The sequence below is a fragment of the Syngnathus floridae genome, chromosome 10 (genome assembly GCF_059516105.1).
Source record: "Syngnathus floridae isolate MCC-2025c chromosome 10, RoL_Sflo_1.0, whole genome shotgun sequence".
NCBI lineage: Eukaryota > Metazoa > Chordata > Actinopteri > Syngnathiformes > Syngnathidae > Syngnathus > Syngnathus floridae.
In genome coordinates this window covers 11,311,509-11,327,530 of record NC_142422.1, presented here as the reverse complement: position 1 = coordinate 11,327,530, position 16,022 = coordinate 11,311,509, and the positions used below count along the sequence as shown (strand labels likewise).

Sequence of the window (16,022 nt, the reverse complement as noted above, 5' to 3'; positions counted from 1 at the left end):
TTTATTTTGATCCTTTTTTAGATTTAGCAATAGTTTTAGCTAGTTTTTAAAGCCGGTTTTCATTATCTTAATTTATCCTAAAATGTTTCTTTCTCGGTTCATTTTTCAACAAGAAGGGGTGACTCCTCTTCTTATAAGATACAATCTGTGTGTGACCTGATGCTTGACTTTATTTTCGTACACGAGCGCCTCGGTCTTCTCAGAAAACGATTTCCGTAATTGTTGACTGTCCATGTTTATGCTCCTACATTTCCTCTGTGTCTTACTGGTCACAAACAAGTCACTGCACATCAACTTTTTAACTCATTAGCGGAAATTCCAATGAATTCCCCGTAGTGTCCATCTTGGAATGGAGCCGTGTCTCGCTGGCTCGCCATCTTATTAAAGATCCATCAGAGGCCCATTGAGACAAACGGGTCACTCTGAATTGGGCATCAGGATCGAGTCTTTCCCCCAACACCAACAACGTTTTGTTTTTTTTGCTATGTTTTGACGATATGCGGATTAGCAAACCCTGTTGTGGCTTCCTCTTATCTGTATCAGCTTCTTTCTATCCTGGTTTCCAAAATTCCATCACCATGTTTGTACCAGAAAGGGGTGTGCAGGGGGGGGGGGGGGGGGGGGGGGGTAGATAAGCGGAGGACGGCGTGTACCACATGACCTTACTGTCAAAGCGCTCCCTTGTCAAAAGTACACAAGTCAAAATTTGGAGTCACGTACCTTTAGTGTAGTACCATGTTCAGCCATATCATGTCGTCGGGCGACACTGAGGTCTACTGGAAGACATGTGATAAAATTAGCAGCATGTCGAAGAGGCAGAAGGTTGTTCGAGTAATTTTTGTTTTCACATAGCAGAGAGAATATTTGTCCTTGATTTTTATTCCCTACTCCAATTTTTTGCATTTCTGCTCCACTTGCTAATTTCCGTTAGCCTGTAAATGGGGTTTTGAGTTGTATATTAGCATTAGGCTAGCAATGGCCCTGCCCCATAGACAAAACAGCATCCGAGGCCTGCCTCACTGTCATAAGAAGAAACAAATGTTACAAAGACGTCCCGCAAATTTATATATCATAATAAAAGCGCCTGGTGCCCTGGCATTTACCATGAACATTAGACAGGTGTTGTCATGCATTTCGCCTCTGCGTCATCAAGCGAGAGTCCTCGCCTACTTTTGCATGCCATCTCTGCCAGTGATGAACAATCACACGTGTGTGCGTGCGTGCGCGAGCATTAATCATAGGAGCCGAGCAGGAGGCTGGCGGCTGCGCTCTCCATCTGTCTCTGTCTACAGCACTGAGGGTTTTTTTTTATGCTGACGACCGGGCGAGGTAAAAGTCAGCCTTCGCGCTTTGGTATTATGGGATGTGCAGGGAAATAAATGATAAAAATGCGACGCTGTTAAAGGGCAACGCTGCGGCCATTGTGTGGAGAGATGCTGGTTCGAGGTTTTGCTAGTTATAGCCAACAGTGAGCAAAAACAGTAGTGGGAAAAATTCTAAATCAAAAATGCTAACAAAGTTTTAAAAAAAAAAAATTCTACAAGAAAAAAACAAAAACAAGTCATAAACCAAGATATACTCGAGATAAAAACACAAATCATGACACATTGAAACTTTAACCTGAGTTGGAAACCCTAAGCCTAGCTTAAGTAGCGTTAGCTAATTGTAATTTCTGTCAGCCATTAATACAGAAACTCAAATAAATGTATTCGTTTTGGTAGCAGCAAACTAATAATGCACCTCAAGCATGATTGCAACTCTTATCAACATGCAAACATTTCATCTGAATGGACATATAGGACTGTATTAGCATGTAGTCATCAAAATTGACCGACTAATAATATTTTTGAAAGGGCCTCATATCGGCCCATTAATTTGTTGGACTTTCATCATTTACAATTGCTGGAAGAAAAAAAAAATCTTTCAGAAATGATTGGTTGTGTGCAGCACACCTGCTGATCAAATGAGTAAGCAAGCGTAGCCGCAGCCCCAACGTCAACATGAGTGAATTTGTTTTCACAGCGAGATCCCCGCACGTGGCAAGGTCAATGTCATCTGCGAGTATCGGCGGACATAAAGATGCATGCCGTGGTTAGTCCCAACCGTGCTGCTACACGCGTGTGTGACCTTGGAGGAAAGCGAGCTCTCAGATGCTCATTAACATGGATGAAGCATGGCCGCCGGGTGAATGTGCCTCAGCCCGCTTTCCCGCAAGCTAATAGCAGAGAAGGAGGAACCAACGACGAGGCGCTCTAAAGTGCAGCCGTGCATGCGTAAACCTCCACCATCTCCTTTTCATCATGTGTGCGTGTAAGCCGTCACTACAATGAAGAGATCGTGATGGAAATGTTTTATTTTTTTATAATAGAATTATTTTAATCTATTGTTACATTTCAAGGCTATATCAAACCGCACCGCATAAGCAGTCAACACAGCGCACAGTAGGAGCGTATAAATATGCTTAACCCGTGTCCCCCCTGAGTCAACTTCTTAGAGGAGCCCATAAAAATAAATCTAACAGAGTTTGTCAGAGATTTGCACGCGCACAGCTTGGGGTGTCCCGGTTGTAAAAACAACAGGTGGCGCGTGACATTCGAAAAGCAAGCGTGGGGACAAAAATGATTTGGTGTGAGTAAGGTAGGATGGGTGACATGATAGCAGATGTGTCTTTAAGGTTATTGATTAAACTCTGAAAAAAATTCTTATTAGCCAACGATGAAGTGACAAAAATGCTCTAACTGGTTCGTGAAGCAAATTTGAAGCTTCATTTTCCTATCACCACATTTTAGTGTTGTTACTAAAAAACTTCACCACGGAGGTACTTGGCTATTTTTTTCTGAAGCTTTTTAGTGATGTGGAGCAGAGTTGCTGCCGGGGAAAAGACTAATTGGACTAATTAGCAGCAAAGCAAGGCTCGCCTCGACAGTCCGGGATGTCGGAAGAATGACGGGGGAAGAAAAAGTCTCCACCGGTGATGAAGTGAAGCTACGTTTTGATGTGCCGCTACCGCTCCAAGTCACCTTTGACTCATGGGCGCTCAAACTCAGCTTCGCCAGTGCTTTTGATTCACTTTAACTGCGTGGACTGGATTCACGTGAAAGCATCCTTTCTATTCTCCAAACTACATTTTTATTCTTGGACACCCTCAGGGAGAAATTGATTGAGAATATTTCCTTTAATGTAATTGTTGATGGGACTTGACGGGAATCTCGTAGAGGACCTTTGCTCTGCATCATTAAAGGAATAGAAATCAATTCGGCTTTGGGCTCGGAGCCATTTGTCACCCGAGCGGCCGCACCGTGACCACCTCGGCCACTTCATCGGGTGTCCTCCGCTCAGGCTAATAAGCTAAAGCACGAGAGCTGTACATTTGTAGCACGTCCGCCATTGACGAGTTAACCTCCTCCTTCATCTGTTTGTTTCCGCACGGAATGCCATCACATGGTGATTGCCTGCCATGTTTTCCTCCCGAGGCCTGGCGCCCCCCCCCCAGTCCGTACATCTCGTGCGCTAATGATATCGTTTGATGGATTTTGCGACCCGTGAGTGGTTTGTGACGGCGCCAAACGTTTGCTCTTCCTACTCTGCTACTCTAAACATAGGGGCAGGCGGTTCATTTGCTACCTGTGACTTCATCCACATCTGTATACCGCCACAATCATGTTGCAATTATAGTAACTGCCAATGTGATGCAAAAAGGCAATATAACAGCATTTAACTTGTATTTGATAGCATAAAAAAAAAAAAAAAAAACATATATTGACATCAACGGTTGCTAGCGCTCTGGACCTGTGAGGGCAAATCTGAAATCTGGTTGGTTAAAGGAACATTTATCTAATAGGACAAAAAATAAACACAAACCCATTGATGGCACCCTTTAGGTTTACATTTCAACGTAGATTAAAAAACATTTTATTTCTATAAATATTTTCTTTTACTAAGTTTTCAAGCTATCAAGTCTTTTATCTGCATACAACTGACACCAAGTAATTTTATTTAACCAACAATTCTTGTAGAAAATTCAGTTATCCCTGTTTTCCACTCAAATCGAGGGTTAACAATAAATAAATGAAAAATATATTTTTTAATATACCCATCCGCAGGCGCTAAACTGTGACAAGTAGGCAAAATCATAAACTGTGGACAATTGTAACTATAGCAACCATATTCCGGTGATCAAAGCGTTGCCCCCACACCTCATCCGTGAATAACCCGAACGCCGTCCGTCCACACCAAGCATCAAACGTCTCCGCAAGCATTTCGCCCGCCGCTTGATATAAGAAACACGCCTCCCTCGCCGTGAAATCATGCGGGCAGCGTGTGAGCTGATGGAAAGATGTGATGTGGAACGGAGAGTGAGAGAGAGCAAGGCCATGGCAGAAAATCCCTCATTACACTCTGGTCACAGTTTTGCACTATTACCTCCAAGAAAACACAATCTTGGCCCAAAGGTATACAAAGGGAGAAATGTTTTCCGTTTTTGTCTCCACCGATGGCAACATACGATTAATATACGATTCATACACTGCTGTACGTCCATAATGTGGTTTATTAACCTCGTTTGTTGATACTCTGCATTAACACATAACCATAGAGATCTCAGGCCAAGGCCATGTCTATTCTACAAATATTGATTTGGCGCCAACTTGTTTCAGGATCCTCTCATATTTTTAAAGCACTAAAATGTAATCCAACGTGAATAATTTGCATCATGTGCTTAATAGATGAAGAACAAAATGGAGACATGTGAAAAATCTATTAAGACTTTAATTTTCTGACTGCTTTAAATACAATTTTTGGGCATAAATAAATTAGAGAATAAATACAATCATAGCAGCACAAAGTTGCCCCCAGTCTCGTTTGTCCAGCTTGAAGTGAACACATATCAAACGTGTAAGCTGGCAAATAGGAAACGCATCATTAGTGTTAAAATTATGCTGGTCAAACAACATGGAACGAGACCGTGAAGGACGAGGGGAGGGGCGGGGGGGGAAGTTGCTGGAGGTCACAGGAGGTAGCATCTTACTCTCCTGCCAGTTTCTTTTTTTTTTTTTTTTCCTTTTTATACATGCAGCAAGAAATGCTCGTCGATGGCTATGATTGTCATAAGCACCGACGCAAATGCTACTGCATTGTTCATCATCTCTGTCAGAAGCTGTACAATCAGCGGAAATTAATCACGTAGCACTGCGTCGCCTTTGCGTGCAATTCTGTAGCGGATCCCAAACTGAACCACTCTTTTTTTTTTTTATACATATATATTTTTTTTATACCTTCATAGCTCACGCTCGTTGTAAGCAAGCTAATAAGGACAAGTGTATTTGCGTTTGCGCCGTTGGGGGCGTGATCACTCGTTATGTAGCTTTTGCCAGCTCTTTCTCTCCTTTTGCATGCCGACTGTGCGTCTGGCATGGAGATGAAGATCTGGTGCCACGCTCAAGCTGCATGTGCCCTGTCTGGTTTTTACACGCCCCGAGCGGGCTTTATGAATGACTAAGTTGAGAGCAGCCAGAACAGGGCCCATGGCAGGTTTTTTGGGGCGGGGGGGGGGATGTCAGACAGCAACATTGTCCCAGTGCTGCCATGTTGGAGGCATGTTTGTGTTAGTGTGCAGGATGTGGAGGGGGACTCTGCAAACATGGTGCAATGGGGCGTCAATCCACCCGTTGAGTCCAAGTGCTTTTAAAACAACCTTCACTGTTTACGCGTGTGTGTACGTGTGTGTGTGTACGTGTGTGTCTTCTTCCTATCAAAGCTTTTTGAGTTCAACACTGCAATGAATCAAACTCTCGACATTGCGTGGAGTCAATGATTTTGACAGCATTGATGGATGGATTCCTTTCCATCCGGCAAAGAGAAAGGAGGAAGCATGGTCGACGGAAAAAAGGAAGAAAAGAAAATAGGAACAAAGGAAGGAATGACGCATGTTGCATATTACCAATTAGAGGAAAGGTGGGAAGGAAGGGACTGGAAGGAAGCAAGGAAGGGTTCTAAGAAATGTGAGCGAAGGTAGACAGTGAGGGAAGAAGGATGGATTGTTTGGTACTTGGTAGTAGGCAGGACAGTCAGGAAAGAAAGGGATTTGGAAGTGAGAAAAGTTGAAAGAGGGAGACTATCTGCACAATCCAGAAACTTCCTCACCACTGCTCTATCATCAGATCCAACACTCGATTGATGTTGAGATCCGAATCCAGACCGAAGTCGGTCTCCGCGAAGGGAGGCGGCGGCGGGGTGAGCAGTCGCATGCCGGACGTCAAGGTCTCGAGGATGTCGGCGGCGCCGAACATACCCTGAGCTCGACGCTTACGAGACTTTCTGGCAGAGTGCAACGGAGGCGAGGTGCAAATGGGCGGTGGCGCCGGCGCCAGGGCGACGTGACTCGAAGGGATCACGGCGGGAGACGGAGGGAGCTCCAGGAGAAGTGAGGAGCAGAGAGGCAGGAAGGTGCTATCCTGCTGGGATTTTTGGGACTGATCCACTTGAGGAGCAGGGGATGACGTGATCGGGGATTTGTCATCAGAGCTATTGACAGAGTCTGGAAAAGAACCCAAAAAGGCCACATAGTTTCTTAAGAGCTGGCAAAAACAAACACATGGGGCTAAAGACAAACACGTGTGGCTAAAGACAAACTCATGTGGCTAAAGACAAACTCATGTGGCTAAAGACAAACTGTGGTCAGGTTTTTACTTTCTGGACCTGGATCTGCCACCTATGGGTTTATTGTATCGAAGAGATACTCACCAACTGAAGCAATGGGCTCATCCAAAATGTCATCTATCGACTGTCGAGGGTCCATCTGAAGACAAGGGGAAAACCAAGTTAAGTACTTCTACTCTCAGTCGTCTACTACATGAGGAGCTTAACTTGTGTACTTGTGCCATCTCTGGCAGATGGCAAGCTCCTGGTTTGCATGGACCCACCTGTGCTTTCTGAATAGCTTCCTGGAGTTCCTCCTCCAAGCTACGAATGCCTGGCGAGTTTCGGACGGGACTTGCTGTGATCTGCACTGGCAGCTCAAAGTCTCGGCCAATCGTATCGCTGGGCCAAGGCTGGGAGCAGAATACCTACAAATGGGGGCCAAATAAGCGCCACTTGTTTGACTACTCTACACGATGACAGACCTGAGTGAAGTCTTGCGTAAACAGTACCTCAGTTTGTGTGTCTGTTTCCCGGTTGGTTCTTCTGCATCCTGGTTCCTGTTGCAGGAATGGATGAAGGGATCTCGCACAAGACTGGTAGATAGAGTCAAAATATAAATAATGAAGAAACGATGTATGCTACTCGCAAAAAGTTAAAGATATTTGGCTTTCGGGTGACTTCCACTATCTCTGTTGCAAAGTGCTATCTATCCGAAACTTTAGTGAGAGTTTAAGGTCTCCACCAAAAGCCAAAGAATGCCAAAAAGTGTTTCCCCTCACTTCATGGACTGCGTTGGGAGAGGCTTCTCTTGCCCTGCACTTGATCTTCTCTTTCCTGTCCAACTCCACAGCCGACTCAGTCCTCCAATTGGTACCACACTGCAGCGGCGACGAGGACGACATGGGTAAAGTGGGACTTGGTGTTTCGGGGGCGGTACGGGCAGGAGCGAGGAAGACAGCATTGATAGGACCACACTGTTCACCAGACAGACTGATGGAGAGAGCGTTGGAGAGGCCATTTGGGACTACGTTAAGAATGCCGTTAGGGATTCCGTGATCCGGCATATAAGTCTGTTGGTTGGGGCTGCTTCCGGGCGAGTCTCCGGAGCTGCAGCTTGAGCTGGGGCTATGGTGGGCCAGAAGCGGGTGTGAGGGAGTCAGGGTCTCCATGCTGCCCCCTAGTTGACAGATAGGCGCAGGAGTGACGCACAAAGGGGGGAGCTGGAAGGGGCGAAGGCGCTGCAGCAGGGCTGGCTTGGTGCCGGAGACGGGGAGGCCTCGCTTACGCAGCTGTTGCCTCAACTCTGACACCTGCAGAGACAAAACTCATGAGGTCATCCGAGGTTGCCCTCAGTATTCATTGCGAGTATGACTGATGAGCTCTTGGATATTTCTGGATTGACGCCATCGCTTCTCTTACTTTGAGATCAACGAGATTTGCAGGGAGGAGCTCAAGTTTGGATTCATTGTTTGTGTCCTGTGGCATGTGGTTGGTGGCGGCGGTGGGAACGGGTTGAGGGTTCAGGGGCGGAGTTCCAGATGAATTCTGTTCTCTACAGAAGTAAAAAAAAATTTTACTAGTCTTCTTGAGTTGCAGCTTGACTTGCAAGTTTAGAAAGTCAGCATTAGTGGATACCTGGGCATCACGGCAAGTTGTTGTTGCTGCTCTTGCTGAAGGCTCTGCAGCTGCAGAAAGACTTGTTGCTGCTTGAGGAGATGAGAACTGGCGGCATCTAACAGCTGGCTTGGAGGGCTCTTCTGTTTGGCTCCTCCTTCTTGAGAGACACACGCCACAGGTAAAGCACCTGGTCTCGGGTTTTGTCCGAGAGAGGATCAAAGCAAGACTCTACCTCCACTACCTGACGCCCCTCTTTGGTCTGGAGGAATGTACTGGTGATACTTGAGTTTCTTCATCTTGGGCTTGGTGTCCCGCGGTTTCCGTGAACGTGCCAGGTGGGTGAGGTTGAAGGCGGGCGTCGGGGAAGAGGAACAGGCAGGGCTGGGGGGCCGAGCTGTCTGCGAGGGTTCAAAGCAGGCTCAGTGGAGTCACTCCAAGGCTGGCGTATTTAAGATGCAACGTGGGGGAAATGTCAAGCTGTTTCCGCCGTTGTTTGACAGCGTTTGCACCGAGCCGAGGTTAAACTCTCGACAAATCTCCAGAGGACAACACGCGTTGGCTTTGACACGCGGCCACGTTGTTTGCGTGTGGACGTGTTAACCCGCGGGGCAAATACACGCCAGGCGCCCACAAGTGCAAATTGACAGTAATGAATGCACAGCAGCTTAAGGTCGAGTTCACAAAACACAAGTGCGAGCATCTTGTTAAGGTGAAGAGCTTCACCGAGCTTACGTTGTTGTGAATTCATCTCATTAAGAAACATGTACATTTTAATTCACAAGTCAAATGCTGACTAATGCATTTCATCGACATTATTTAGAAGATGCGCACACAAGCACATTAAAAAATTAAACGGATTTTTTTTTTTTTTTTTTAAACATAGCTATTTTAGATGAGAATGATGAATAGTTCAATAACTATGGTATGTAAACCACTAATTTTTCTCCCCTGTTGTGAAGAAATAAACACAAGAATTTAGGTGCTCCTGATCTCAGCAATTATTATCCAAAACAACAATACGTGAGCGCACATTAACCTTTGGCAGCAGGGGCGTGGTCTGGGAGATCAGAAAGATCCCGTTTGGTCGAGTGGTGGTTGCCATGGAGTTGCTTTCACACAGTGCCACGCCGGTTGACGCTTGGATGCCCTCGGTTGCCGGGAGCAACGCCAAACCGGACTAAAAGAGGACACAGACGTCAGTCTGGGTTGTCACGGAAACTTGTCAAAAGTTGGTCATCAGAAAAGAGAAAAAAAAATTCTTTCAATACGTTTCACCTGAATGTGAAGCGGACTTCGATTGAGGGGCGGGCCCACCGATGACAAGCCACTCAGCAATTGGTCATCCGAGAACCCCGATGGCGAAGGGAAGGCCGAGGCCACCGGTAGGGGAGCGACACGTCGCTCGCCCGGCGAAGAGGAGGACGAGGAGCGGGAGGAGACGTCATCTTCAAAGACATCGGCGGGCAGTGGGAAAGAGCCGGAGCCTGTGGAAATGAAAGTGAAACGACGTGAGGGTCCCCAGTTGTTGAGTCACGTGTGCTCGTTTGTGTGTGTAACTAACAGTTGTTGAGGCGTGGTTTGTCTTTAGGTTCCCCAGGCGCAGGTGGATCTTGGATCCCCTCTCTGAGGTCCCGACGAGCCTTCTTCTGCCTTGAGGCCCCACACTCGCTCTTCTCTGAAAGACAGCAGCCACGGAGAAGCAGCAAGATTAAAGTAAAAATAAAATGTGATCTATTCATGTATAAATGTAAGTAGTCCTTTCAGATTCAAAAATGACAGACCTAGCAAAGACATTAGTAAGAGCTCTAACGGCTTATTGAAGGGTTAGGGTTAGGGTTAGGGTTATTGAAGGACTTAAGAGGTCACATTTGTTTTCAAGTGACAGCTGACCAGGGCCGAAGCTAGGTGTGGGGGGGGGGGGGGGGGGCTCGGATCCTCTAAGTGCCAGACCAGAGAATTGATTATGGGGTATTTTCTAATTTGTTTTTTTTCCACATTTACACCCAAGAAAACATAATGAATCTTCATCAGCATTTTCTGAAGAATCCACTGTGATATCCCTGCCCCCCCCCCCCTCCCCCCCATTAAAAAATATATTCTAACTCCGCCAATGCATCTGACCACATGTGCACACTTCTTACACGCCTTGCAAGCGTGTGACGTTGTGCTGTGTTTATCCGGGGCATCACCTTGCACAGTTCCAGCAGTGACTCCACCAGGGGGCGTCTTCTGACGTCTGCCGACGCTGTTGTCAGTTAGACGCTGCGTCAGGAAACGTCAAAGTTAAGATGCCAAGCAGGATCCTCACAATATTCACTTTGGTGAATCTTTGTAGAAACAAGACAACTCACCAGAGCTTCACTCTTGTCTTTTGGTTCATTTTTAGGGGGGCTGGCTGATTTCACGCCTGTAGAAAAAAACAGGACACTTAAGAAAAATCAAAATGATGATTCTACTGCAGTGAGCTAAAGAAGTGCATGATTTTATAGTTTTATACAGGCAAATACTTAAACCGTATTTTGTAGCACATGTTTTACTGTCTTTCCAAACAGAAGACAATTGCTCTTTTGAAAACGTGAAAGGATTTTGAATTAAATCTTACGAGATAAATTTTTCAAGATGGTGACTAAGAGTGCAAATGAGTCACAAAGTTGAGCGTTGCATATAAAACCAACCCGAGTCTGCATTGATCTCGCTCTGCCTGCGGTTCTGAATCCTCAACTGCAGCACTGAAAGACAAAATATAAAAAAAATAAATAAAAAAAAGATGAGTGATGCATTTGCATCAATGGGATGATAGTTGGCTTTAATGGCTCCGTGAGGAATGACAAGTAAACAGCAGTCCAATCGATAAATCACACTTGACAGAGAAAGACGAGTCGAGCAAAGATTGGAGGCTCGCTCGCATTACCTAATGACTTTGCAACGCTGGCGCCACGCAATTTGTCCGTTAGCGTTGAGCACACACGCAAACAGGTGAAGCCGATGAGACATTTGAGTGAGACCTGACCGAGGCGGGGGAGGGGGGGGTAGGCCTGCCCAGGGTTGGCATTGGAGGCCAGTGACTATTTATCTCTCACTATGTCTATTTTAGTCAGCCCCCCACCCCATCCCCCTCTTCAGCTGTCCCAGCCTCTCATGTACTCCCCTCACTCGCCATCCTCCCTCCCTCACGTCATCCTTGCTGGTGCTGCCAGAACTCATCTTGTGGACTTTGCACATAAAAAAGTTGAGCAAATGTACTATAAAAAAAAGACTTTTCAATTCACTTTGATGTTAGTGCCAGGTGAACGAAGCACTCCCCCAAAAAAGCTATTTTAAGTGTGCTTATGAGCATGACATAATGGTTCCTTAGCATGCTTCGACGTCGCTTCTTTTCGTTAGCCTGTCTATGGCTTTTTGCATTGTCTTTTAGCAGCAAGCTAAATGGCTTGTTTTATATTATGTGTTCTATGTGCCCTCTGCATCCATTGCAGCCTGGTCATCCTGGAAGGGGGATCCTCTGGTCTCTTCTCAAGGTTTCTCATTTTTCCCCCAGTAGGGGTTTTCTGAGTTTTTCCTTGCCCTCCTGGGAGTTTAAGATCATGGGATGTTTGAAAATAAATGTCAATTTTTGTACATGTGAAGCCCTTTGAGACTTGCTTGTGATTTAGGGCTATATGAATAAACTTGACTTGACTTTTCCTAAGGTGCGTGGTAAGCATGTTTATAAGCAACACGTGTTGATACAAATCATTCCGATGAGAGGATATGTTCAAAGTGATATTCTGGTCTCAGCATTCACCTCTCGTACATGTGTGAGAGCACACACACAGAGCAGCTGCCAACCTTCCTCATCCTCCTCTTCCTCACACACCCCACTTAAGCCCACCCCTCAAACCAGGAATCACGTTTTGCCGGCAGGTGTGAGCGCACCTTGGGGACGGCCGGGACGACCACGACATCATTTCCTTTGCTCGAAAAGACGACAGCTGCTCGCCAACCCGGCAACAGTGTCAGGAAGTGCTCGTCAAATGAAGCCTATGGAATTCTGGGAATGTGTTCTGACCGCTGAAGGCGGAGTCATCATTGCACTTTGGCCGACCAATCAGCTCACACAGACATTGATGCTGACGCTTACCTACATTTGTCCACTTTTGTCAAAGCTAGACAACAAAGGTCGACTTTTCATTCATAACCTCTTCCTCAAGTAACACAATACTTTGAAAAGTAACTATATTACTAGTTACTCAGAACGTCAGCCATGATTGAGTAACATGTTACTCGAGCTACATTCTTCACGCAACAGGAAGCGCTAAATGGGAAGTGATGATTTAAATGTAAATTTCAAACTAAAATACAATCGCTACTACTGTTACAAAAATACGATTACGCTTATTTACAGTACTGAACTACGTAGACTATATTGTCGTGTAACGTGATCGATTGATTAAGTGTCAAACAGCAATACGCAAGACATTAAATACTTAATGCTATTGATCAGGGGCCACCCCAAGTGACTGAAAATCCAACTCACCTTCACCTCTACACATTGAAGTTAACATAGCCAATTCCTCCACAATTTATGGGCAGTTTGTTGTCCACTTAATTGGTTCCGTTCGCACGAGCTCACCTGAGCGGAACTTGTTCCTGATGAGGAGTGACCTCTCGGAGGCCAGCAGCGTCATGACGGCTCTGAAGGGCGGCGGCGCGGCAGAGAGACACAAGAGGGACTACCTGGTGTGTGTCCACCAGGATGAATGGAACCTCTTTTTCTGTTTGTGCGTGCCACTGTGGGGAAAGCAACAGAATGAGAGAGGCAAATGCTTGCAAATCTGCTGATAGACATAAAGTGATATTGATAGAGGCACAGCACACACACACAGATGGAGACGCAAGACCTAACAAGCCAACTCTGGCGTCGACGGTCCTCCCTGTAGACGGCCTGTCGCGATCACAGTGTATCAAGCGGGCCCACCCATCGCCGCTAATAACCACGCAAACCGTTATGACGAGTAGAAAGGAGGAATAAAAGCAGCATTCTGACAGTGTAAAGCAAAAGCAATCTAGGATGGAAAAACAGTCAGCGAAAATTGGCACCGGGGGCCAGAAAAGTACAAACAATGACGACTCGCAAGCTACAACAATATTACTCCTTTTTCGTAGAGGGTAATGAATCTTCATAAGGCTGTTTGTTCTATTTATGTTAGTGTTTAAATATCCCGTGCCTAATGCATTAAAAGCAGCCATATAGATGCCATTGGTTTGTCCGTCAAAGTTGTTTAGCATTAGCATTGAGCTAGCAGAGTTTAAGGCAGAGTTATAAAGTTGGTTTTAAATCAAAACATACCATTTTCTCTATTTAAGTTTAGTTTGACTTTAAGTTGGGCTTTCTGCCTCTTTTTTGGGGAAAAACTGTTCTCTAAATACACCAAAACATGAGGGTTTTTTTTGGGCTAGCTGCGCTAACTCAAATAATTTTACTGTTTTATTGCTGGAATATTTTTCTTAAATTCATAAAATAAATAAAAATCTAGCCTTTGCGGCCCTCTCGAAACACTTTCCCAAATAGGGGGAGAATATGGCCACCGGCACGTTATTCTTCAACAAAATGACAAAGACGTGAGTGTGGAGCCTGTACAGTAAAAGATGAGTGAGAGCGGGCTACCGATGAAAGAGAAAAATACTTACAGGAAGAAAGGAGAAAAGCTGAGCGGCCCCTCGGGTGGAGGAACTGGAGTTGATTTAAGATGAAATTGAAGAGAGGAATTGAATGAAGACGAGGAGGAGAGCTGAAGAGAGCAATAAGTGGCCGTGTGTTTAGTGACGACTTCCTTCTTTCATGTTCTTTTCATGTCCGCGCTTTCATCGCCACGTCCTTCTTTCTTCCTTTCTGTTGCTCTTCGTCCAAGTCAGCCAGTCGCCTCGTCTGGCTCTGCCCCCCTCTCTGTCTGCCCCCAAAGCATCACGGACCCTGGGTGCCAACTGTGAGAGACCATCAAACCCTCCCCCTCATCGCTGCGGCCTTGCCCGCCCCGCCACGTCTCACAGCCAATTCACCCCCCTGACATCTGCTGACTCTCAGATTGAGCAGCACATGCACTTTTTTTCCACCACAATTGATGATTATCATTTGAATTTTTTTCAACTTACTCGCATTAAGTTAACGCGACGCTCCCCCCCATTGTGTCATGTGATCCGACTTGCAGTGACACCTAGGCAGAAAGCTGTTTTATTACCACGAGGCCAACGGGGAGCGTTTTGGACCTGCTTCAAATGGTTGAAGTGCAGCAGGGCTCGTATGCTGCCTTCGGGATACCTCTGGGTCACCCTCTTAAAGTGATTTACTGCTGCGTGCGCTTGTACGTGTGCACATACGAGGCTTATACTTTTACAGTTACAGCAAAAGTGAGCTAACTCAGCAAGGTTTTATCTTCCTAGCCCAAAAAGTAAGTGGACTCGAGATTGCGCCATGCTATTAGTTACGGCAAATTAAATCAGCCATGTTTTACCTTGTCTAAAAAAAAAAAATACGTTGCATACTGTAAGTTCTGTGTGTGTGTGTGTGCGTGCCTGCGTGCGTGCGTGCGTGTGTGTGTGTGTGCGTGCGTGTGCGTGTAATGGTAAAGTGGGGGAAGTGAGGACGTGGCAGGAGCACCTGTTCCTCCCCTTTGATGGACGGGCTTGTGTGTGCTGGTTCAGCAGGCCATAGTGAGCCGGGGGGTGTGGTGGTGGTGGGGGGGGGGGGGTCTGTAAAGGAGGGGAGAGGACAGGAGGCAGGCGAGGGCTTCGGTTTGTGGGCAAAGGCTTCGGTTTGCAGAGGTACAGCAAAGCTTTGAAGTGGCAGTGTGAGGGCGTGCGGTCGCAAAGTCATGACTGCATGCACTGGGAAAACAGGTTAGAGAGCATTGAGAGAGGCCCTTTGCGTAAAAATATTGTGGTCTGCTACATGTTCAAGCTTTAGATTAGACGTAACTAATAACTAAATATTTGGTTGCCACTTTGTGGCTTTGGTCTATAAACAAAGGATTAGTGTTGCGGAAATCAGCACTGGAGGCAAACGTTTAACTTGCTCTGGTAAACTACGCCTCTGGTGGCCGCCATTGGATCCAGCAGCACTTGTCCTCATTAGAGCGGTGGCAGAGCTGGAGCCTATCGCAGCTGACTTTGGCAAGAGGCGGGGGTACACCCTGTGCTGGTCACCAGCCAATCGCGAGGAGGGCACATGTGGGCAATTCGGAGCCTTCAATGAAGCCAGCACGTAAGTTTGAGGAATGTGGGGGTGAGAAAATGCCAGCGCTGAGATTTGAACCCTAAACTTCTAGCCTGTGAAGCGTATGCGCTCACCACTAACCACTGTGTTGCCTGAAAATAAGGCAACAAACTCTGATAAAAAAAATTTAAAAAATTGAGCTGGGCAATGAATTAAATATTGTAAGTTGTGAAAATTAATCAAACTTGCTCGGTTTTGCTGACTAATATTGTTGTTATAAAATTTAATACTTCATATTTTAAAGTTGTTCCAACTTAAATGACTGTTTAGCCACCCCAAAAAATACAAGTTCAATTTTTCAGTGGACTAATCAAGTGTGGAACACTTCCTTGGTCAATTACGGTTGCCATGGAGCAAAATGGAACATGCCGGAAAAAAATTGTTTGGTTTAATGTGCGGTGATGGAGTCATTTGAAATTAACCTTGGATGTTTTCCACCTGTATGAGGCTCACCGATGACATCTTTCCATGCGCGTAATTTGAGATAAAGGTGATGCAATTGCTGTGGCTGAAC

General features: G+C 45.9%; 1 protein-coding gene across 1 annotated transcript; it reads right to left on the bottom strand.

Annotated features, from left to right (window-relative positions):
• Window positions 1-4,749: 4,749 nt before the first annotated feature.
• On the bottom strand, window positions 4,750-14,269 carry LOC148392400 (uncharacterized). Its single transcript, XM_088388296.1, has 16 exons — window positions 13,927-14,269; window positions 12,869-13,026; window positions 10,932-10,985; window positions 10,608-10,663; window positions 10,446-10,518; window positions 9,818-9,931; window positions 9,532-9,740; window positions 9,293-9,433; window positions 8,489-8,654; window positions 8,275-8,413; window positions 8,059-8,191; window positions 7,419-7,949; window positions 7,149-7,232; window positions 6,921-7,064; window positions 6,742-6,796; window positions 4,750-6,535 (listed from the first exon to the last, which is right to left on the bottom strand). Exons 2-16 carry the CDS (start codon window positions 12,921-12,923, stop codon window positions 6,138-6,140), a joined length of 2,352 nt encoding a protein of 783 aa, XP_088244422.1. The 5' UTR covers window positions 12,924-13,026; window positions 13,927-14,269; the 3' UTR covers window positions 4,750-6,137.
• Between the last annotated feature and the right edge of the window lie 1,753 nt (window positions 14,270-16,022).

Coding starts and splice junctions, on each gene's coding strand:
- LOC148392400 (XM_088388296.1), bottom strand. CDS start 12,923: ATGACGCTGCTGGCCTCCGAGAGGTCACTCCTCATCAGGAACAAGTTC. Junction 10,519..10,607: donor AAGACAAGAGTGAAGCTCTG/GTGAGTTGTCTT, acceptor TTCCTGACGCAG/CGTCTAACTGACAACAGCGT. Junction 7,950..8,058: donor CAAATCTCGTTGATCTCAAA/GTAAGAGAAGCG, acceptor TTGTCTCTGCAG/GTGTCAGAGTTGAGGCAACA.